General features: G+C 41.2%; 1 protein-coding gene across 4 annotated transcripts in view; it reads right to left on the bottom strand.

Annotated features, from left to right (window-relative positions):
• Positions 1–1,729: 1,729 nt before the first annotated feature.
• LOC130594849 (WASH complex subunit 2-like) overlaps positions 1,730–24,830 on the bottom strand; it is a 36,382-nt gene continuing 13,281 nt past the window's right edge. For 2 of the 4 annotated variants that reach the window (XM_057401071.1, XM_057401072.1), the window contains 16 exons: positions 24,101–24,234; positions 22,538–22,630; positions 21,868–21,972; positions 19,384–19,500; positions 19,111–19,274; positions 18,662–18,773; positions 17,571–17,756; positions 16,336–16,518; positions 14,262–14,390; positions 13,967–14,062; positions 12,626–12,745; positions 10,919–10,981; positions 10,039–10,242; positions 6,099–6,710; positions 5,332–5,506; positions 1,730–2,208 (listed from right to left, as the gene is read on the bottom strand). In XM_057401071.1, the coding sequence (XP_057257054.1) occupies positions 2,072–2,208; positions 5,332–5,506; positions 6,099–6,710; positions 10,039–10,242; positions 10,919–10,981; positions 12,626–12,745; positions 13,967–14,062; positions 14,262–14,390; positions 16,336–16,518; positions 17,571–17,756; positions 18,662–18,773; positions 19,111–19,274; positions 19,384–19,500; positions 21,868–21,972; positions 22,538–22,630; positions 24,101–24,234 (2,630 nt within the window). In that variant the 3' untranslated portion in view covers positions 1,730–2,071. The remainder of the gene's footprint in view (positions 2,209–5,331; positions 5,507–6,098; positions 6,711–10,038; positions 10,243–10,918; positions 10,982–12,625; positions 12,746–13,966; positions 14,063–14,261; positions 14,391–16,335; positions 16,519–17,570; positions 17,757–18,661; positions 18,774–19,110; positions 19,275–19,383; positions 19,501–21,867; positions 21,973–22,537; positions 22,631–24,100; positions 24,235–24,830) is intronic. The other 2 variants (XM_057401074.1, XM_057401073.1) reach the window with 2 other exon arrangements.

Raw genomic sequence — 24,830 nt, 5'->3', positions numbered from 1 at the left:
TGGTTTATCAAACTTGGGAAAGAGACAAACCAAGCCAAAACTCAGTTTAAAAAGCCACCACTCAGACCAAGCTCTCCCAAAAGCAAAGGACTTAGATCAGGATTCACAGTCTGTTACAAGGAGTTAATTGAGAACCACTCCATTTTAATAGGGGGAAGAGACTCTCCCTGTGCCAGTTTTTATCTGTGTCACAGTGCAACTTTCTATCACGAAGTTTTCTCTACTGAGGTTCCATATTAAAGTTTAAGAAACATTTTACAGCAGGTTTGTTTTTTTTTCCTTCTACTCCAACAGTTTTTGGCCTCCAGGGTTCTTGGCTTATGAAGAGCACTCTCTGTAATGCTAATAGAAGTTATTAATGTAAAGGGCCAATAAGAAAGAAGGATGCAGAAAAGAAATAGAAGGATTCACCATCTTTTTCCTCTTTCTCCCAGTATGTCTTTGAAGCCCTTCTAAGCACAGGAGAAAGGAGTAAAGCAGCAGTCCAAATCATGTTATGTGGCATTTGCAGCAGATGTAATGCCTATAAATAAAGTGCAAGTGCTCTCACTGTAGATACCCATTTGCAAATAGCTCCTACATTCTTTTCCAATCTGCTACTCCCAATTTAGCCCCCATTTAACATGAATCACTGCCAGGCCCACCTATGACTCAAATCAGGTGTTTGATTTGACACAGTGTTTCTCCTTTATCCCTTCCAACCTTTCATTCTGCTTTACCCTCATTAGTGCTAGATGCTTCAGCTGCACTGTTCACTGTGCCTGATAAAGTAAATCCAATCTGAGAAACAAGAGACTGAAGCAGATGTCTCAAGAAAAAGGGCTTCAGTGAAAGTGCAAATTTCTCTCAAAGAAGTCCTCTGAGCACATGCAGAACAGTCTTAAGAGTTGAAGATAAAGTAGTACATCACTATCATTAAAACAGCACATCTAGTTTTGAAGTCAGAATCACTGGCAGTCACTGGTAAAATAAGCACATTTGATCCTTCTACATTTATGCATTTGCTCTGGTTGTATGCATGCAGGAGAGCAAGTGTCTACCAGTGGGCATCAAGTATGGATAATGGCATCAGTTCCAGCAGGACAATCTAGAAAATACAGGAAGCAAGAAAGTTAAGAGAAATGCATCGGACAGTTACAAGGATTCTACAAAATAGCAGCCTCCTGCAAACAGCCTACATGTTACACATGAGAAAGGGAAGCAGACAGCAATCCTTTTGGCACAAGCGAGTCTTTGCACTAAGGTATGCACACAGGCTTGTTAACCTGGAAGCAACCAAGCATGCTCAGTTCAGACAGACTTCTTGGAAAGTGTTATTTGCAAAACTTGAGCAAATCCAGTTAGGTAAAAAATCTCGTTAGTGACTTACAACTTGGATAGAAGACAACATCATGTTTCTCATGTTTTCATAGAGCAGTAAGTGCTCATCTGTAACACACTCTTTCTGGCAGAGAGGTTTTAACCATTGTTATTTTTATAGACCACATTAGCTGCCAGTATGAAATACATTCTCTTTGAATGGTGTCAAGTCCTGCACTAATTTTATTAACTGCTTGACTACATAAGAAGAGAAGCTGTACCTGATAACAGAACCCAGTCTTACCCTAACATTAGCTCAGTTGATTGGCAGCTGACCCAGACAAAGCACTGTAGTGGTTTTGGTTGTTTTCAAGTCATGAAAAGTGGTCTTTAGCAAGTAGTAAAGAGGAAAGCAAGACATACAGACAGATCTGGTTTAACAGACTCCATTTACTATTTATCAGTTATTTTCTCTATAGATCTGTTCAATAAAACAAGCTATACTTTGTGTAATAGATTACTCCATTGCAGGTATTGCACAGGCTATATTCATCTGGGCATCATGGAAACAGCAGGAAGTTACTGTCTTTTTTAAAAAATATATCATTTAGAGCAGTCAGACCCAGCACAAGAGAATACTAACCATTTTAAATGAGTAATCATTTAAATATCCACAGTCATCTCATTTCAGCACTATTGGATTAGAGAATCCAGATTATTAGTACAGTACAGACATAAGGAAAACCTCCTCTCTGCAACACACTCCTCTTGGCTACTGGCCTCCAAAGGCATTCAGCGGGTCATCAAATGTGCTCAGTGTCTTGCTTTCAGATTTTGCTTCTGAGGCTGCTTGGGAAGATCTGCTTTTGGGAGTGGGCATCTTGACTTGGCTGCTAGAGAAGATATCATCTAAAAGGGGGGAAAAAAAATAATGTGATGTGACTGCCAAACAGAAGTAGCATTGTACATAAGTCTCCAGCACACAGCAATGACTGCCAAGGACATTCTGTGATAAACAAACGCTTTCCTGCTGCTTGCGATTCTAGATGCATTTGTAAGGACATACGTGGGAGCTGTTAGCTGTAAGTCAAATTAAGAATATTGTTTCTTCTCAGTAGAACAGCAAAATACTTGTATTTTGTCATGTGTCCAAGCTCTCTTAAGCATTTGAGAAGTACTAATAAATTAAACCTCCACAATACCATAGTGCAAGTGCCAGATAACATCCCTCTTATCTGGAACATTAACATCTGAGGAACCCGAGAGATCTAACTGCTGTGAGATCCTCCCAGAGAAATCAGAAGAGGAAAAGATGGTACTTGCTAGTGACTACTCATGACATCCACTAGCCATGTAAGAATCTCTGATCTATAGTACTATAAGAATACAGCACACATCACTTGAAAAAAAAAAAACCACAGCTAAGATGCAAGGAGAAAGACAACTACAGCTACCATCCTGTTGAATATTCGAGAATACGTGCACAGTCCTGAATCAAGATCTCCCACAACCTTCCTCAATACAAGCATTTTTGTTACTCATAACTAGGACAATGAAGTAGAAAAATATCATATTGCTATTAAGACAGAGTTCTCTCCTGAAAGATATACCACGTAGAAATGAAACCTAACCCAGATACCCTGTGCCAGCAGCAGAGCTCACAGACCTGCAATTCTTACTGTGCCTACTGCTGCTCGCATTGAGGACCACGCTCATGGAAAGGGATGGAGCTGCTACAATACACATGCTGAACTGTTGCCCTGATGTTTCCTGGGCACATGCAATATCATAGCTCTTCCTATACACTAAGGTTTTAAGTTTAGGATACTCAGATTATATAGGTGGATTATGAGAAGTTGAAAATTACAAGATTGAGATATGTGGATTACTAGTGATTCACAAGGCCAGTGTAACAGGCACATAACTAGTCTCCAATCCCTATTAAAAAACACAGGTTTTACACAAAGGTTAATAGCCTTTTACTAGTCCGGAATATAAAAACTAGCATGTCAGCCTTCAGCATGTATCCTAACCTTGAGAAGAAGCCAAGCACAAAGCAGTCTGTCACAATGCGCTTGTCTTTCTCTTCTTGCTATTTCTTCCACTCCAACATATGTCTGCTACTGTGCTGATCATAGGGATTACACCAGAATAATCCAGGACAGCATTGCAGCACAAGAGCAGTTTAGAAAGGCAGTAAACCAGAGCAATCCCCTACTGGCATCACTCCAAAGCAAGATGCTATCACACGGATTAGCTTCACAGCAGAGGGGAAGTACAATGAGTATATGAGCAGTAGAAGTATCATTCCCATATTATAACAAGGCTTAAGGAATAGGAAAGTTTTGGCTGTCAAAAACAGTATTTGTCAATGCACAAGCTTAGTCACCATTTTGCAGACAGGTAGATCAAACATTGAGATATTTGTATCATCGGCCATAAATTCACTGAGGAGGCTGTGAGGATAAAGACCTGAGAAAGAGTTTTTCTAATACTACCACCACAAGTCTAGCACAAATGTAGTAAATAGTGACTAGAAGCTGTGGTAGGAAAAAGGAAAGCAGCCTGCAGCCTCCACCCCCTCCCCAAACTGTACCCACTTAATGTTTTATTTGCAGCAGAAAGAATCCTAAAACAACAGTATACAGTCCTGATAAAGGATCAGGATACAGAAATCACTTAAATCAACTCTTAACCTTAAGTATAGGTAAGTTCTGGAGCCCCATAGCTTTGGGCACTAAGAGGCTGCATATTTACAGCTGCACCACAAAACAGTCAATACTCTCAAGGAAGATCAAGTCCATCAGATACAGGGTGCTGTAGATGTATCAATATCAGATGTGACATGAAACAACAAGTTCTAAAATCAGAGTAGATGTCAAAAGTGGAAGTGCAAATGACAGGTTCTGAGTGGCTAATTTTTCATCATACTTTCAAGTGGCATGCTACAACTGTTTTTTCACGAGATCTGGATTTTTGTGCTGAAATACTTGGAAGCGGTAGCAGGTTGGGCAATTATTTCATTTATTATATGCTACATGCAAAAGTGTAAAATATTAAAATAAGACATTTTAACTATCCAATACATATTTCAAATACCTTGCCTGCAAACATTTGACTCTTATTTTTTATATCAGTTGAGCAGCCTTTAAAATCTCAAGATGGTTATTCTCCAGAAAGCTTTCCAACATATCTACAGACTTCAATCAGGTCATTTCATCAGGCTGGAATGTTTAACAGCAGTCCAAGCAAAACACTGATAAGTCAAATTCAATTTGAACAGGTTAGAAAGAATAATGATGAGAATCAGAGCTGGAGGAGAAGGGATTTTTTTTTTTTTTTTTTTTGTATTACAGGAAAAGAAATAGATGCAATCCCAAAGAAGAGCTATAAATACGAAGAACCTGAGAACAAACACACACTGGGGTATCAAATGACTTTCAATATCTCCACTGATGGAGAACAAGAAAGAAGCATGCTTTGCATCATTTCGCATTATTATATGATGCTTTCTCAACAAATTATACAGCGCAAACTTTTGCTTCCAGGTGTAGTATTTGTAAATTGTTCTGGGTGTACAGGGAAGTAAATAAAATCTTATGGATTCCAAAAGAGTCACTGCAATAGTGAAGGTGGGGTGGGAAAAGATGTTAATTTCTTCATTTCACTGATTCACTTGAAAAGTATGATACAAAAAACTATGCAAATTGAAACACAGAATGTATCCAGAGCCATAACAACATGAGATTAGTTTCTTACTCCAGAAAAGATTTTTTTTTTAATTCCCACAAGTGAGAAAATCCCTACAGAAATTATACTATTCCTTCTCTCAGAAGAATTTTATACACTTCCTCAATTCTTTCACATGCCATGCTAGTTCTACAAATCTAGGAAGCTCTAATCCAATGTTAAAATGCAAAGATGACCAAAGGTTTCAGAGCAGTTGAAAAGTTAAAAGAAAGTAAAAGGTCCTAAAACATCTCTGATAAATGCAACTTAGGACAATATTATGAGATTTGCAGTAAGACTTACCCATTTCATCATCAAATATAGATTTTTGTTCCATCTTTTTCTTGGTCTTCTTCTCTTTTGGTTTTACAGTGAGATCCGCAAAAATATCAATGTTGTCATCAAACAAGTTGGGTTCTGGCATTTTCTCTTTTGCTTTGTTCATTGGTTTAGTTGCCTCAGTAGCAAATATATCATCCTTGGAGCAAAGCACAGACAGACTCTCAATACAAACCACACAAAGACAACAGTTAAATTATCTGTACACAGAGCTGAGATGTTTAGAAGACTGACAGCCTTGGGCTTCTCAAACCCAAGAAGTTTAAGTCCCTTCTCCCTATGGAGGACTTGGCATAAGTGCCTTAGTATGGGGTTTTGCACAAGTCAAGTACAGCACACAGAGGCTTGTATAAGTTGCCCAGCTTGCCAACTTTATTCTTTTTGAAAAAGGGTTGAGCTGCTAGGTTGACCAGATAGCTAACAGACAAGAACCAAATACTTTATTACTCTGAAAAAGGTCATAATCACAGGTATGCTGTCACAGCACATTCAGTGACGTGCCTGCTCTGTGTTAAGGCTCCATTTTTAATCCACTCTAATAAGGGGTGAACAACTAAAGAAATGGTTTCTATTGCTCATTAGCAAGCATGAGTGACGGTTTACTTCACTGCCCATCCTGTACACCCCAGGAACTGGTTTAAGCAGTCTCCATTAAGCCTGTGTTTTAAGTAGAGGGGTCTGCATAAGGCCCTCGGGATCAAAAACACCAGGGTGTCGGGCTCAACCACTACCTCAAAGATATCTTGAACAGTAGGGTCCACAGCTTGCCGGACAGCAGATTTCAACTCCTTTTTTCCAGTTTTCTGACAGGTGAAGAGAGAGTCTTCCTCTTCCTCCAAAAAAGATATAGGGCTGCTTTTTGTTGAAGATTTTTGCTGTACAGGTTGGAAGAGATCCTTGCTGTCCTGATCACCCAGAACAGACGGATTAGGCTTTTTTTCCCTGCCCTTGATAGGCTTGTTAGCCACACTGTTTGGCATTTCCTCCTTTAACTTGGATTGTGCTGCTGGTCTGGATGTCAAGCTGCTTACAAAAAGGTCTTCAGATTCAAACAGATCATCCCCTTGGTCTGTGGATTCTGGAGGAAGGAGTTTGTTTGTCCCAGCAGACAAAACACTGCCCTGAGCTGGTGGCAACAAGCCAGACAGAAAGCCATTTTCCTTGGATGCTGCTTCAGTAGTGAGAGGCTGCTTTATGTTCACTACTGTTGATGTCTGTTTTGGTAGAGACAACTGCAGTTCTTTAGCACTGTTCACCTCCTCATTCTCTTCAGACTCTTGGGCAGCTAGGCGGCGGGCCATTCTGCTAGGAGGTCTTCGTTTTCCTCTAACCTTGATCCTGGTCTGCAAGAAAGTAATAAAACCAGAAGCATTATACAAAAGGGAAAAACCCTTACACTTCACAGAAGACAGGTTAGGATTCCTGTTATGCTTCCTTGTAGCACTTTACCTTCACAATATTGCAATTAACATGCATTACCCATTTCATACTAGCACACTAAAATGGAATTAACTACAACTTCTTCTCACAGCTCTGGTTTAAGTAACTTACAAAGCAACATGTACATTTAAGCAAATGCTCAGTTGGGAATCTTGAGCAAGGAATGCTGAGCACACACGTGGATTAAGGCTGTAGGGAGAAGCAGCATGAACTATTCATTATCAGCTCAGCATCATCCATTCTCCCCAAAGATGGACAAGTGGGACATTCAAGCTTAGACTAGTTTACAAAGTTCATAAAAATAATCCAGAACTTTTGATTTGCTGACCTCTGATCATTCCACAGCAGGTGAAATTGGGGTATGAAAGCAACAGCACTCACTAGTAGAGAGTCACAACACAGGTCAGCAAGCCACTCTAGTCCCTCAGCATTAGGCTGCACCTTGCTAATCCAGGGACTGCTGCAGTACAGTTAGTCTGTGCAAGCCATGACTAATTAAGTTTTCCATTTAATTTCATTTTATCCATAGCCTGCTGTAGTTCATTCCACTACTGCTTTTAAGACACACATCCTTCCCTCCCCCCCGGTTTCCATTATAGCCTCTAACATATCCTACGTAGACAGGAGTATTCACGCAGGTAGGAAAAAGAGCAGAACAACTTCCTCTTCCCTTTTGTTAATTGCTGTGTTGGAGTAGGACAATCTGGATGGATATGCTGTAAAACAGCTTAAAGAAGCCGTATGCTTTTGTCAGAATCGTTGTAGGAGCATATCTGCCTTCAGAGTGTGGGGTTGTACTGATCAGAGCATGGCTGAAAAATATGAAAATTATGATTGAAGGGAGATGCACTTGAAAAAAATCTGATCCCAGCTCCATGAACTGTTCTTTGAAAGGACAGCCAGAATGCTGGGTAGGTTGCGTTGCTTCAGCCTTTGGAGAAAAGTGCATTTGGCCATATATACTTACAGCTTAAACTCAAACTTGAAAGACCGAAGAAGTAATGACATGCCAAAATTAAGACATGTAATGCGAGCCACAAAAAAACATTCACTGTAGTTACTGAGATGCTTCTTCTCAGCTTACTTCTGTAAACAAACACGCATCAACGTTCAAGGTTGACCATATGTACCTTTAGGAGCTCCATTATTTTGCAAGCCTAGATATTTAAAAGTACCATGATAGAGAGGTTTGTCTGTTGTGCAGGATATGCTGCTATTGGAAACAACTTTGCTTAGGTGGTAATGCCTTAGTCTGATGTAGAAGCTTCAAAACCATTTGATACTAAGGAGTCATGTCAGCCATTGTGGTGACAGCTGCTGCATCTTCCAAAGTCATCTCTGCTGGTCATCCAGTAATGAACAGCCCCAGCAACATTAAAGAATCAAAGATAAGATTGAAGTCATCTTGTTCAAATCACTGCTCTTGGTAAACCCAAGACATTTATAAAATCATAAGCACCCAAACTGAATTTTAGCTACATGGTTTTGGGGTTTTTGTGTTTTGATTTTTTTTTAAGAAACACTAAATCTTTAATTAGAATATGCCTTTTGCAGTCCATACTGTGAAAGGTATGAATAAAAAAGCCCAAGTGAGTCAGAAGGCAGAGATCTACCATGTCAAAAGCTGTAACATTTGGTTTGGTTTTGTGGGTGTTTTTTCTTTAAAAACAAAGTTCTTGTTTGAAAAAGAATTGGGAGTGACCATCCAGAACTGGCTGGATGGCCACACGCAAAGAGTTGTGGTCAATAGCTCAATGCCCAGCTGGAGACCAGCAATGAGTGGTGTCCCTCAGGGATCGGTGGTGGGACTGGTCTTGTTCAACATCTTTGTCAGTGACACAGACAGTGGGATTGAGTGTGCCCTAACCCAGTTTGCCAATGACACCAAGCTGTGTGGTTCGGTTGATAAGCTGGAGGGAAGGAATACCATCCAGAGGGACTTTGACACACTTGTGAAGTGGGCTGATGCCAACCTTATGAAGTTTAACTATGCCAAGTGCAAGGTCCTACAGCTGGGTCGGAGCAATCCCAGGCACAGCTACAGGTTGGGCAGAGAACAGATTCAGAGCAGCCCTGAGGTGAAGGACTTGGGGGTGTTGGTCGATGAGAAACTTAACATGAGTTGGCAGTGTGCGCTTGCAGCCCAGAAAGCCAACCGTATCCTGGGCTGCATCAAAAGGAGCGTGACCAGCAGGTCAAAGGAGGTGATCCTGCCCCTCTACTCTGCTCTTGCGAGACCTCACCTGGAGTATTGTGTGCAGTTCTGGTGTCCTCAACATAAAAAGGACATGGAACTGTTGGAACAAGTCCAGAGGAGGGCCACGAGGATGATCAGGGGACTGGAGCACCTCCCATATGAAGATATGCTTAGAAAGTTGGGGCTGTTCAGCCTGGAGAAGAGAAGGCTGTGTGGAGACCTCATAGCAGCCTTCCAATATCTGAAGATGACCTATAAGGATGCTTGGGAGGGACTCTTCATTAGGGACTGCAGTGACAGGACAAGGGGTAATGGGTTAAAACTTAAACAGGGGAAGTTTAGATTGGATATAAGGAGGAAGTTCTTTACTGTGAGGGTGGTGAGGCACTGGAAGGGGTTGCCCAGGGACGTTGTGAATGCTCCATCTCTGGCATTGTTCAAGGCCAGGCTGGACAGAGCCTTGGGTGGCATGATTTAATATGAGGTGTCCCTGCTCATGGCAGGGTGGTTGAAACTAGACAATCTTAAGGTCCTTTCCAACCCTTATTATTCAATGATTGTATGATCCAGAGCAACATGACATTTTTATCCTCAGAGGAGGTAAAGGTCAACGTACAGGAGGGTTGTGCTCTTGATATCTTACCACAGCAGCTGTTCGTAACATACTTTGTAGTTAACCTAGAGAGATGCCTTTCTTATGGTTTTCAGGTTGATGTTTCCTGGGGCAGTACAAGATGGTAAAATTTTATGCTAAAATACCTTTACTCTGTAGGGAAGACCACTGTATTTTGGGAACGTGCCTCAGAAAGGCACAGAATTGGGCATATGCATAATCCCCTTACAGAGTTAAGGATGTAGTAGGCTTGATTTTCTTTTCAGTGGTCCAAGTGAGAGGGGATTAGATTTCCACACCTCTATGTCAATTCAGACAGACCATGCTGTTAGCAGCACTTGCATACCAAAACACAAAGTCCTGTGTGACGACAGACTGTGTTTTTAATCTCCCTTTCTATCCTCCTAAATAGCAAGGTTACCTTATTTGCACTGTGCAAGGTATCCGCCTGCATAGGCTGATCAAAGCTTACACCCAGCTCTTCATTGTTTCCTGCAGCAGAGAAGGCTTCGCTGTTCTGTACATCCTTGGCCTCATGCAATGGAACTGGTAAGGGGGACTTTACACTGGAGACCTTAGGCATTGCACCAGGCAGTAAGGCTGCAGGGTTAATAGCTAAGTTAGCCTACAGAGCAGAGAAAACAAAAAACATACACACACAAAGAGATCATGTTAATACTGCTTAAGAGCAAGTGTGGCTTCAAAGAAGCAGCAAGAATTATCATACATGGGCATTCAAGTTCTACAAGTGCCTAGTCTTTCTTACACCTATGCACTTCTGCGTCTCACATGTCCTCAGTCTCGCTAAGCCCGTGGAGTGCTCAATACTCTGTGTAAGAGCTGCAGGAACAGCACGACCACATTATGTCAGACCAAACTCCTATGTAGCTCAGTATCCTGGCTGAGGACAATGGTTCTGACATTAAGAGTGGTACTGTGATATTGACAGTTTAGTCATTTCATGTCAGAAGAAGGACATAACCAAACCCCCAAGCCCCTAAGAGTCTCTTATCATAGTTAAGATAGTACTGAGAACAATAGGAGGTCAAAGAGAAGCACACCCTCTGCTCCCAAAATAGAGTAAATAGTGCCACTGAGAATTAGGTCTGAAACAGGAGAGGAAATAATGTTAAACATGCAGTGCAAAACCAGTAACAGAACATATGCCACTTGAAAAAGAAAAAAAAAAATGCAAGAGCAAGGCAAGGAAGTAAAAAGATTTTGTTTCAGGGAAAGCCATCAGTGAGGCAAGGAAGACTGTTTTTTTTCTTGAAAGTCAAAATGCCAGTAAAGTTAATTACTTGTAGCTTTTCAATCCGAGGTGAGGGCTCTTTGGTTTTAATAGGAACAGGACCTGTAGATTTCTGAACAAAATTACACTGAATTAAACAAGTGGGCAAGTTGATATCAACCAGACCATAGTTCGCATTTTAATATATCTATAGAAAGCACCTCACTGCTTACCAATTTCTTCTGAAGATACCTATCTTATCTTATATGATATGCTATCATATTCTACTGCCAGAGCTACAGTTTTCAGCTTCAGTGCCCCTCGTGCCATAGCCTCATCTTTATTATATTTCATTCCACCCTCCTTCCATCCAGTATTATACTTTGCATAGTATTCCAACAACTTACATCTTCTCCAGGTCACACACACCACGAGTCAAATCAAACTGTGACAGCTACATCCTTGCTTACTCCCTCCCCTACGACCCTCTGAAGCCACATTGCCAGATTATGGTATAACTAACTTTTTCCTCTTTGTGACAGGCTATATAATAGGATCACAGACTTCAATGAAGCCCACATGGAAGCTGAGAGCTGTACCTTTTAGCCTGCAAGGAAAATAGCTTCAGTGAAGTGAGTGCTCCTCTATAGAAAGTAAGCCATTAGGGCCAAAAATTAGACTAGTCTAAGAGAGCAAGAGCAACTGTTTAGTCTGAAGACTTGGGTCAGTTCCAGGTCTCAGAGATGAACCGAATCAGCTAAGGTGTTTTTCCCAGGGCTTGCTCTCCACAAGCTTATAGTCTACATGGTTCTGTGAGCTGGGCTGTACTGCTGTGGGTGTGACTGGGCAGTCAGAGGTCCTACAGCTCCGTGGTAACTGAGGGTTCAAGGGTTAGGACACTGGTTTGAAGCTCTTGATAGCAGGATATTGGAATCCTAGAGTCTGAGGAGATGGTTCTCCACTTAAATGCAATGTGATGCTCAGATGAACCTCAGACAGGCTGAAATCATTCCTATACCAAGCTGTCAGTAGCTAAAAAAAAAAAACAACAACAAAAAAAAAACCCAAAGGAAGATGAGCGTGGTTCTGCACTTCAAGGAGTACTTCACCATAAGGAGAGAGCCTAATTACTAGCCCTACAGACTTGCTCTGTGTTCCTCAGCCCAGAGAAGAAAAACAACACCCACCCCCACGATGAAAAGCTAATCTCCTACAGATGGAAATCCACCAAGCAGCTCTTGTGAGGCACCAGCCAGAATTTAGATCCAGGCTGCCTCTCTCAGAGATCCTTGGTTCTGCAAGAATAAGGACAGGAGTAGGAGTCTTGTTTGCTCATCAAAAGTCTCCTAGATAAGATTCTCAACAGCCACAGATTTGTGCTACATGCCCCAATATCCTTTCTGAGAAAGGATACATACTTATAAGGCTTGTACTTTAAGGATCATATTAATTCCAACAGACACTGGCACTTCAGAGAAGAATGAATAACAACCCATTTTCAGTCCAACTAGACCCAAGGTGTAGTTCTTCACTGCCTTGTATTTTGCCCTTGTAAGTATGTGGACAATGAATAAAACACTGCATAAACAGCATTTAAATTTCTTGCTAGTAATAGTGCACCTGCTGATAAGTGGAAACAAGTTTGACCATGCATTGCCACTTTGAGCCAGAGAATCCAGACACTAGTTTTGATCTTTTCAAGAGACTTATTTAAAACAAAATGATACCCCTCCTTTTTCTTTGCCTTCTGTTCAAAGCACAAGATTTAAGTACTTGCCTCTGTAGTTACTGCCTTTAGAGCGTCATCTTGTTTGGCACTTAGAGCATTTTCTTGAAGGTTACTGCTCTCCAAAGAAGGTCCAGTACTGGCCTTATGTGTTTTCTTCTCAGGTATTTTCTGAAAGCATTAAGAGCACAAGTCAACATGAATCAGGTAAAAAGCATGGTCTGCAGATCAAAAAAAACCAAAACAAGCAACCAACTACAGAAAAACAAACAAACAAACAAACAAATCAACACCCCCCCAAAAAAAAAAAACAAAAAATCCACCCCCCCCAAAAAAAAAATTAAAAAAAAAAAAAAAAAAATCACAAAACCCAAAGGAACCAAAACAAGCAAAACTTTTTGAAATCTTGCTTCTATCTGAAAAGAAAGCTAGCCACATCTTTTAATTCTGCAATACATAGTAGACATTGCCTTTTGGCTCTGCAGTGACAAGGGCCTTCCACTCCTCCATTCCTTCTCAACCTTTGCTGTCTATGCAAATGATCTATGCAAGTTTCAATAAACTTCCAAATGCACACATATTTCTTCATGCACAGGACAGCAGGGAAAATAAAAGCACAAAGCTAGCTAAGGAACACTGCTATTTTTATGTTTTCAAGCAAACAGGCTCCATATATAGCTGCCAAGCGCTAATTACTTAAGATCACCCCTTCCACAGTACTCAAAGAAACCGTTTCCAGGAACTATTGCCAGTTTTCTAGCCTAACTTCCAGCTATAGGCATGAAAATAGACTAAACTGAAATCTGGCTTCAATTGAGTCAAACTATGTATATTAGAGTAGCATTTTAGAATGCGTGTTAGGACTTTGAGCTCAGACCACCCGTAACGCAGTCTGGTTCATTACTGCAGCTGCTCATCTTCTAAAAACCACCCAGTGCACACAAGGGTTTTAATACCGCATTCATTACCTTAAATCAAACCAACCTGCAGACACTTTAACTACATAAGTCAGAGAGCAAGGCTCATCAATCACGCATGAACTACACGGAAATAATATTTGCAAGTTAAACAGTAGAACAATTAAACAATACTGTCCTGGGTTCAGTACTACTCTGATTTCTGCTCTGGTGTGTACGCTTACACTTAAAGCTAGTCCCAGTGGTACACAGAAAAAAAACAATCCAAACCTCTCATCCCAGCTTTGGGAGACCTAATGCACCACTCTATTCTCTATTTCTTCAGGATTAAAATGGCCATTTCTGTTCTTCCCAAAATATTTGAGAAGTCACTTCATGTCTTGTGGGGATCCATATGGAAAAAAAAAAAAATCCCTTCCATATACTTCTTTACAATGTCTTTTATATAAGCCATTTACAGTAGAGGAACTGATACCGGAAGGTTTGTTTTAGCAGTATTGAATAGATCATCCTCATCGTCATCTCCAAAAAGCTCTCCTCCAGATGACGGCTTCAGGATACGGTTTGCAGACTAAAGAGACAAAACATAAAGGAAAGACATACCACAGATCACACACCTCCTTCAGGCCATGATGCCTGAACTGATACTAGCACTAGGTCCTCTCTGGAAATCGGTGATTTCTAAGCAGTGTTCAAACAGGGAACACCAGTAGGCTTCACACTACAAAGACTTCTTAAATAACAGGTTCAGAAGAGGACTTTGAACTCACCACTGACATTTTGGGGCTGGCAAAGAGGTCAACATCTGGATCATTGTCCTTCTGAAGTTTGTGACTGAAGAGGAGCTCTTCATCTTGAAAGACTCCAGTGCTTTTAGGCCGAGTACTTTTCACAGAAGCCTGGAAGGAGAGGAGAAAGGTCCACACAGCAAGAAACTCCTTCATCATGAAGGTTATTTGCCTAGTAATAAGGCAGGTTACAATTTACCTCACGTTACATTACAACCCAGGTAACAAAAATACAGCTTTAACTGACAGTTACATTTTTGGTTAATGTCTTCTCCTCAAATCAAACTGTGAATACAAATACTTTTTTTGTAAGTTTGGCAAATTGGGTCAAAGTAAAATATGTATCTGTGTCTGCTGACATGAGACCCGGCTCCTACTATTTGCCTGTAAAGCTTCCTTGGAAGGAAGGAAAAAGTTTTCAGTATGTTATCATGAGTGTACAGTAAGGTTTATAGTTCAGTAAGACTTTTATGCGTTTTGAATTTTTCAGCTAAGGGTTTAGGACAGAAAAGTAAGAGAAGAGAATGTGGTTAATTATTTTCCTAAGCTACTTTTTAAAAGAAGAATAAAATTAAAAAAAAGAATAAAGTGGAAGGCCTATAAAGCTATTTCTGTTGCTAGATTCCCCATTCCCCTGCCATTAAAGCAAACACACCTCCACAATGAAGAACAGAACATTGTCTGCCTTTGGTAAGAGCTTGTACTTTCAAATTTGCTGGTGGTGTGGGAAGGTTGACAGCCAAACGTATCACCTTATCATTCCTCCATTATCTGGCAAACCAATCAATATCAACTGCTTGGACACCAAAACTAATGCCTTTCTATATCAAAACCCAGGCCACATTTTTAAAGCACTCCAATTGCTGTTTATGCCCTGATACTTGAAAACCTAATATACATCTAGAAGGATCCATTACTTGAAATGCATATTAAGCTAAGCGAGGAAAAGAGTAGCACCTTTCATATTTGCCTATCAAACAGATTAAGTTCCTAAATGACCTACTCTGATTTCTGCATGAATATGTATTTCAGCACCTTAATCACATCGTGACTTACATGCTGACAGCTGAGTACTTTGAGGAAAGATTTGAACAGATTTGTATCTTTCCCAAAGTCACAGGGCAGATATGGCTTCTTGCAACCATGTCACAGTGTGCCCCCCCCCCCAAAAAAAAAAAAAACAGACACAACATACATTCACAAGTCAATAAATGCTCAAGCTAACTATCTGTTTTATCTCAGAAGCAGCTACAGACAGGGATAATTCTCCAAGAGCCACCTATTTTATTCAGCTCCAAAGACTTCTGAATGAAGTGTGTGTATAGCCTTTAGGGTTGACAACTTCACATGGTCACACTAAAATGATGATTGTGGTATGCTTTAGTACACCACATGTAGTATATATTTTTGACATGACTTTGACCTTACAGAAAAAAAACTTGGTACATCTGCATCAAGGAGAAACAAGAACATTGCCACGAATTCAAGGATATTGCTGCTGAAGATTCAAAGTCTACCTCTTGATGGTATATGCTGTATCAGGAAAGCCAGACAGCAATATGGCAACAGGAGTCTTTTTCAAAGAAAGTGAACACACATACTTGAAAAACAGAACACAGAACTAAGATGATTCTTGCTGAAGCTAAGTCTGCAGGTGTATATCCACCAAGCAAACTGCATCAGTATAAAGAAAATAAAGGTATAAAGCACAAGGCTTCAAATTCCACATCCTTCTACTTCCTAGTAACTCTGACCTTGAGGAGAAACTATGAAATCAGTTCTGTACAGCAGAATCAAAACATCTGTACAGAATTTCTTTTCATATTAAGCATGCAGCAAAATGCTTTCAAGTTTGTGGGATGGGAAAATTTACAAAAGGATTCAGGATCATGGGGAAGAGTAGGAATAATTTCCCACCCAAGAATCAGAAGTTTAGGAATATAGAAAGATTAGCCTCTATGACATGAAGAGAGGGAGGGGTAAAAATAAAACCTTGCTTAGAATAGTAGAGGTAGAAATACTATTTCCTAGCATTCAAGATTTTCCCTAGACTCACCACACAGTCTCTCTGTGCATTTTTAATGCCATCATTGTCTTCCAGTCTCTCCTCTTCCTCCTCTTCCTCAAACAAGCTTAACACTTTCTTAGCTTGAGTCTTGACATCTTTCTCCAGGGCAGGTGGTGATGTTGCAAACAGATCTGAACTGCTGCCTGGCTCTGAGTATGCTGCTGCAAAAGGCTCCACCAAAACAAATATTTAACACATAAGCCTCAATATAGCCTTCCCCAAAATTCTCTAGGCTTCCTTGGTTAAATGCTAGTAGCGGTCAGAGTTCTATAATCCATTACCAAGCAGACTACATTTGACTAACTTTTAAGTAGACAGAATAGCAACATGCAGATTAACAAGACACAGTAGATAAAGAACACACTTTATGGCTTTCAAAGAAACACAAGTTTCCTCCTTTACGCTACACTGTAGTACTGTTGATAAGCAACTTCCTGTATAAGGTTTCCTCCTCATGAGTATGTCAGGATGCATGGACACCACAAAGCTGCATTCATCAGTTTTGCCATTATCTCCAAGGTACCTATTCATGCAACTTGGGAATCTTTGGTGTGGGGAGCATTACCCAAAGCATGAATGTACTCAGGAAAGTGCAAAACAAGATAATTACTCTAGAAATTCATCAGCTGATAATTCCCCAACACTCATTCAGTAAAACCATGCCCAAGGTTAAGTTCTGCTAAGGCTTCCCCAGTAAGAGACTCAACAGTACACCTTAACACTGTTCTGTAACAGCATTGCCCAAGAGAAATTCACAAGCCTGAAAGCCACAGCTACCAACACCATTTCTAACTAATCACACAGTACATTGTATCCTCTAAAGGAAAACTCTGCTCCTGTGAATAAAGATTACCCAACCCACTCTGGAGGGAAAAAAAAACAGATCCTCTCAAAGAAAAACAAAAAGAAAACAAATTGAAACCAACCAAAACTCACCTGAAAACAATCAACAAAAAAAACAAACTAAACACCCAAGCACCAAACCCAAACAATTCATTCATGTACTTCAGTTGGGAAACAACTTCTAAATGCCATTTAAGAATTTGCTGTTTGACTGACACATAATTTTGCTAAATGTAGACAGTTTTTCTCTCCCTGGCAATTAAAGAGGCAATCCAGAAACAGAATTCTGCTCCAGAGCACTACTGTTAGATTGTTGGGTGTTGTTTTGTTTTTAAATGAACCTTTACCAAACTTCAGATTAATGTAAGAAAATCCCTCACTTTTTCCTTTGTTTGCTGCCCTGCAACATCTGTTCCTCTAGGCACAGCAATTGCTCCAGGCTCTTCTAAACACCACAGTGTATCTTCTACCTGGTTAGACTTTACTGCTCTATCTGGCAGATCTTTCTTCTCCTCCTTTTCTTCTTTATTAAATAAAAGTGGTTCTTCTGCTGGTTTTGCTTTCTCCTGAAAAATTAAGAAAGTGTTGGTGACACAAAAGTGGTGGGTATATGAGTAGTATACACTGCTGTCGGACAGCAAAGTTTTAGTTGGCCTCCTGCAGTGATATGCTTGCATACTTGCTTGACTTCTACTTTCCTCCCATGGGACATTCTGGTTTGTGACTTTTGATTTCTAGTACTACAGACTCTTCAGTCTGGTTGCAGAGTACCAGGAAACAGTTGCAAGCTTAGAGCAGATGCCCTCAGAATCTTGTCTGGTTGGTACACCATTTCTTATGACTGCCAGCAGCCAGACTGCAGCTTGCCTGTTTATTCTTCTGCTCCCAAGCCTATTATCTTTCTGGGCCAGGACAAGTTTTCCTGGCAAGCAGAAAGGCAGGGCAAACACACACGCACACACAGAGGTACACAAATTCCCGCTACAGATACAGCTGTGCTAAGCTTTTGCATCTCTTACTCTAAGTTCCAAGCAAAACCAGACAGGTAGTAACTATGGGCTAAGGTCCTAAGCAGCTAGCATAAGCACCCTCAACAGAGGGCCAGTAAGAAGCCTACAGACACATCTGAATCATCTTGTGTTGAAGTGATACAAAGGGTGAGGCCCTAGTTTCACAGTCAGCCTTCCTCTTAATAGTATTTTATGGTTAAAAGCTCTCAAAACATACTCAGAAAAGACTTTTAGCATAAACCAAATAAATTTAGGGTTAGTGGTGAAGAAAATCTTTAAATCTCTTAGGCTGGTGGTAGTAATAAGTTTTACATGTAAGAGTTCAGTCTGCCCTGTTCCCATTCCCAATTTGCTAGAACTACCATTGTCTAAACCAAGTTAGACTTATATTCAGTACCTAAGAAGGTCTAACTATAAAAGACCAAGTGCTCTGCATTAGTTTTAAAAGAAAGGGGAGATACCACTGCAGGCTTAGCAGCTGAAGGAAGTAGCGTTGATTGGGAGCTGAAGAGCGATTCTCCATTAATGGCATCATCTTCAAACAACAACGACACCTTCTGTGCCTTTCTTTGGCTGCAATGAGAGAGGGGAAAATGGAAGATTCAGTGCGAAAGTTTCAGAAGCCATGCACTGCATCTGTTTAAAAGTATCATTTCGGACCATCATTTGCATTGTAGGATAGCAATCTCACTTGGCCTTCTGCAGTCATCTGCTTGCAGACTTGCACCACAGACACAAATGAGGTAAAGGAGCCCAGCCCTGTCCATTCCTACTCACACAGCTCTACTTCCTCCTCAGCAACAGTAGCAAGGGACAACATTTGCAATATGCCTGGGTTTATTGGGTTTTGAGGGTGCTACCAAGCTGCTCTGAAAAAATGTTGTTCCCCTGCCCCCTCCTGGACTGTCACCTCTCCTTAGTAATTGAAAATAAATCCTCCTCATCTTCTTCCTCAAAAAGGCTCGTCTTCTTCACAGCTTTAGCCTGACTGACAGTGATAGCTGGTTTTGCAGGATCCTCCTTTCGGTCATCTTCAGAAGGAAGTTTAGCTGGCTTGGAGACATTCCAGTGTTCCTTAAAAAAATAAGGAACCCTTAAGTTGTCTTGGCTATCTCAACAGTTTTATGCTTTGCCCAGCATAAAGCCCAGTAAACCTTTTCAATCATATCTTACTCCTCAGTACCTCCTCATCACTGCTGAATAATAAGCTGGAGGCCTTCTTGAGTGGTTCTGACTGTTTTGGTTTATCCTCCAGGGGTTTTTCCTGTTGCTTCTTGGCAGCTACCACACCAAAGAGATCCTTAAAATAAAATACATTAAAAAAAGATATATATATAAAAAAAAAAAAATCAAAAGCCAAAGCCACTATGAAAAGCTTACTGAGAAGTCATCAGCATGCAAGACACTATTGCCATTCACTTCTCAGATGAGTAGGACAGAGAAATAGTGTTTTGTGAACCCTTTTGGAAGATAATTTCAAGTGTGATACAGCATTCTGGTTCAGGGAATTCTACACACACAACATTTGACAGACCAGAAACTTGTAAGCAGACAGCCTGGTTTTGGTCCACAGATTCTCTACCATAAGGCTTGACCAGCAGCCAGAAAACAGCAAGCAGCAATTCTGTTGCACAGCTGTTAACACAATGGAACACTGTTTCTACATCTACATAACGAAATAGAGAATGAATCGTACTCAGAGAGGAGAGGCAATAAGCGACTGAACCACCACCACTGGACAAGAAACAAGACTTTTCACCAAAAGACACTCATACAGACAATAATATAGGGATCAGAATATACAAATCCATACGTTGACTTTACCCCCTAACATTTATTTATGCTTTTCTCCATGCAGCTTGAACTTCAGCGCCATAACACAACCTTCATGGCAGATACCAAAGACCTTACCACATTACAAAATGTTTCACAATCATGACAGTTGCTTCTGAACAGCCCCTATTCAGAAAGGTGAAAGCAGCCCCCTCCTAAATAGGAAAAATTTATCCTAAGTTTGCAGAAGTCTCCTATCTTACAGCTCTGAGAAGGCTTCCTATTTGCCTCAGATTTAGGCTATGAAAGATCTTTGGAGGGTGTGTGGGAGGGAGAATAGGGTTATACTGGGTTTATGTGGCAAGGTTTTGATAGTGGGGGAGGAAAGGCAGGGCTACATGGCTGGTTTCAGTGAGAAGGTACTAGAAGCTTCCCCCATGTCTGGTAGAGTCAATACCAGCCATTTCCAAGAGAGATCAGCCACTAGCCAAGGCCAAGCCCATCAGCAATGGTGGGCCTCTGGGATAATTTTTTTAAGAAGGGGAAAAGTTACTGTGCAAGAAAAAATGCAGCTGGAGAGCGGAGTCAGGAGTGACCCTGCAGGCACCAGGGTCAGTGAATAAGCAGGGGGAGGAGGTGCTCCAGGCACCAGAGCAGAGATTCCCCTGCAGACCATGGTGAGGCAGCTGTGCCCCTGCAGCCCATGGAGGTCCATGGTGGAGCAGATCTCCACCAGCAGCCCCTGGAGGACCCCACGCTGGCATAGGGGGATGCCCAAAGGAGGCTGTGACCCTGTGGGAAGCCTGCTGGAGCAGGGTCCTGGCAGGACCTGTGGCACCATGGAGAGAAGAGTCTGTGCTGGGGCACGTTTGCTGCAGGACTTGTGACCCCATGGGGGACCCAAGCTGGAGCAGTCTGTCCCTGAAGGACTGCACCCCATGGAAGGGACCCATACTGGAGCAGTTCATGCTGTAACCCATAGAAGGGGCTCTACACTGGAGCAGAAGAGTGGGAGGAATCCTTCCCCTGAGGAGGAAGTAGCAGCAGAGGCAACGTGTGATGAACTGACAGTGACCGCAGTTTGCTGACCCCCTGTAGGTGTAGGGGTAGAGGTGTTTTTAAGATTTGGGTTTATTTCTCATTATTCTACTCTCATTTGATTGGTAATAAATGAAACTAATTTTCCCAAGTCGAGTCTGTTTTGCCCATGACAGTGGCTGGTGAATGATCTCTCCCTGTTCTTATCTTGACCCATGGACCTTTTGTTATATATTCTCTCCTCTGTCCAGTTAGGGAGGGGGGGTGCTAGAGCAGCTATGGTGGACACCTGACATCCAGTCAGGGTCGACCCACCACAAGGGTAAAAAAGGGATAAGAAAAGAACTAATTCACTTTTTCACTAATTCAGTTTAAGTTCCTCGCACTAACTGTGCTCTGGTCTCAGTTTCTACAGTAGCAGCCATAATTACACACTGAAAAGCAAGAAAAAGAATTCACCAGCCATTACACAAGAGAAGCAAGAAGTTATTCATGTGGCTAGACACCACAGGCCATGATAAACAGTTTCTTGAAGCTCATATTTCTTCTATTGCTCAGTGTTCTCTAGTATTATCAGAGGGATAATGTCCTTCATGTTTAGGTTCAGAGATGATATGCACCGACTACCGAATACTAAAAATGATACCAAGAACTTGCAAGAGTCTCTGCTGCCATTCTCCATAATGCTGCCCACATGCTCAGAACTGGTACACAGTGCAAGATTCACTTAATGCTCTAATTTATTGCTTCATTTAGAAGCTTGGTGTTGTAAACTTCTGAATATTTCCTGCTGCATTTGCAATAGGCTATGCAGGAGGGTTCCCATATAAAGCAAGTGCCTGGAAGGGGTACTTACCTCTTCATCATCATCAAACAAAGACAGCGGAGCTTTTGTCAGGGAATTGCTGGTGGGAAGAGATGTAGCTTTGGACTTCACAGTTTTACTTGATGAAAACAAATCCTGTGAAAACGAAAGAAACATCACTTTGCAAAGCAATGCTATACGTTTAAGAATATTAAACGGGAATTCATGTTTTTCTTTTAAAAGAAAATAAGTGTTTAGTGTGCCTGTGAAGTAGGGAAAGATTGTCTTACTTGGATGTACCAATCACATCCATTACTTGGATGTACCAATCACTTGGATGTACCAATCACCATGAGGATTGCCCTCAGCTTTGCAGATTAATTACTAGCTGGAAGTCAAGGACACTAGATTAAACACATGCAAGTCTTTCATGATTCTTGCTCTTGATTTGCTGGTCTTTCCCATCTTCAGGCTTTCAAATTTTGCCTGTGCATAAATTTTATGCACAATCACATTGCTATCTTTAAAGATAGGGAAAACATTCCCAGACATTTCACTCTTGCAGCAGGAAGGAACTTTCAGGATTGCTCAGTGTAGCTGCATGGATGTCACAGTTTCCAGTCCTAGATATAAATAAGGAGTCCCCAGATATAAGTGGACTGAGGTCAGGGTGACTCACATCCCAAGGATTTCTGTAGGGATTTATTAAAGAGGTACTCACTTCAGAATCCTCCTCATCAGAGAAGAGGCCTCTCTGTTTTCTTGGAGGTGTTTCAGATAAAGGCTTGAAGTCCTCACCTGAAGATGGTTGACTCTTTAGGACAAAAAGACACTGCATCAGCACCCATTTAGATTCAGTAAGGGCAGGCACATCATATAACGCTTTTTATGGGGTATGCTGCTGGCAGCGCCTCAGCACTTGAAGGGACAGAACACAAGCTTGTTACCCAGGGGCTGAAGTCCAAAACTCATGTGTTGAGTGAGCTCCTCACATGCGAACAGCTACGCACAAGTGACTTGAAGGTTTTACCATAGCCTTCCCATCCACCATCTTTCTCAGCAGAAAAATGTATGCAGGTGCTCATGTCAGGCCCCCTTATGAGTTAAACTGTTTCTTTTAACAAGCTTTGTTTCATAAAGGAAGAGGGCAGTTTGTGCCAGCCATCACTTCCTGCATTAGCACAGCACAGCTCCAGCCTGCCACCAGCTATATTGCCATTAAACTCAGAATGATTCCAGACCAAAGCATTACTGTCAGCAAGCTTGGAGGATAAAACAGTCCTCACTTCCTGACATGGCAGTAGTGGTGCTGCTGAATCAGTACTTATCCTCTCCTCTCAGAAAGCCAAGGGCTATGAGATCAGAGCAATGGCTTTGGATGACCTCGCACCACCACTCTTGCTCCATTGAACATAGATACTCTTGCACTCCACCAAAAAAAAGAAGCTAGCTTTGGTTCTTGTACTCAGCTGCTTCTTGCAAGCCAATATAGTGAAAGTTCTACAGCAATTTGCATTAGACAGCCCCAGCACTGTATGTTTGTCAGTGCAGAGGGGAGAAGAGTCACTGTAGCTCATTATGCTCAAATACTCCTTGGACAGCAAATATGTATAAAGTGAGTACATACAATCTCTGCCACAGAACCGAAAAGCATTACTGCTTTCCTCAGGACACTGCTCTGAAATTGCAAGTGGACTGAGCATTAAGGAGGCTCTCATAATTCTATACATGTGTCCTCAGGACAGCATTTGGAGCTTTCTACAGATTAAGAGTTTTCAGCTGAAAAACAGCTTTTTAAACACTCCAAGTATTGTATATGTTTAGGTAGAACTGTGACATCCACCTTCCTCTCCCACAGTATATACAAGCAATGGGTTACCAGTTAAGTTGCTATCGGCAGTTGGTATAAGTCCTAACACAGTTTTCACAGCACAGAACTGTGACACCAAAGGTTCTTAAATCAGGCTGGTTTCATGTCAGCATAAACTTCATAAACATTTTTTATTATCAGAGGCTTCTCATTTTGCTTTCATTTCAATCCCTGCCTCAATAAGATTCTTCCAATCACTGTCCACATGAGAGAAACCTCAAATAAAACCAAAGTTTGAGAGGAAAAATGCATTTAAAGACCCCTGAAGAACCTACCTCATGGAAGACCCTACGAACTCAATCCTTATTCACAAATATGGCACTTCCATAGTGTTGTACATAGAAAGACTACTTCAACTGCAATAGTAACTTTTTTCTAAAACCTCAGCCATACGATCCATTTATAAGCAATTACCTTTTTTTCCATGACAGCCTCCCTATGACTTTCTGTTTCTTTTGTTGTGCCAGAAACCACACAAGGAGTAACAGGTTTTTCCTTGAATAAGTCACCTTCTTCATCATCATCAAATAGGTCTGCTTTGGACTTGACTGCATTAAGACACAAAACAAACAGGGAGCGATGAGAACAGAAAAGCCATTACAGAACAACAGAAGATAATGGAGTCTCCAAAGGTACCAAGCTACCTTTTTAAAGATGGCCAACATCAGGATTCTTTAAAGGAACAAGATAGACAAGCTCTCAAAGTGAAACACCACTTACATGACAGTACTGGTAACAGACAGTGCAGTCAAAAAGGTAGAGTCAGTTGGCACCGCTAAAGACAGTGTTTTGTATTAGCTTGACACCATTAAAGGCCTAGAGCCTGACAACAGGGAGTGCTGGGCACTGGGACTCAAGGCTGTATGAATAATTCGGTACCATTTCCCTGATTCAAGTCTAGATACCACCCTGACAGCAGAGGGAGCATCCTAAGAGATGAAAGTTAGTGGACAGCACATACAACTAAACCAGTCCCACACCACTCTATGGAAAAGAAACACCAGTAACAGCAAATAAAACCCTCAACTAAGAACAACAACAACAAAACTCTAAAACCAAACAACCAAAAACAACCAACCCAAACAAAAGAAAAAAAACACCAAAACCCAAGCAGACATAGCAGTGATACAGGTTTGAATTTTGT

This window comes from Pezoporus wallicus, unplaced genomic scaffold, assembly GCF_028554395.1.
Source record: "Pezoporus wallicus isolate ANWC-B61680 ecotype Strahan unplaced genomic scaffold, APGP_CSIRO_Pwel_v1 contig_5524, whole genome shotgun sequence".
Taxonomy (NCBI): Eukaryota; Metazoa; Chordata; class Aves; order Psittaciformes; family Psittacidae; genus Pezoporus; species Pezoporus wallicus.
The sequence above is the reverse complement of the archived record's forward strand: the minus strand, read 5'-3'. Positions and strand labels throughout refer to the sequence as shown.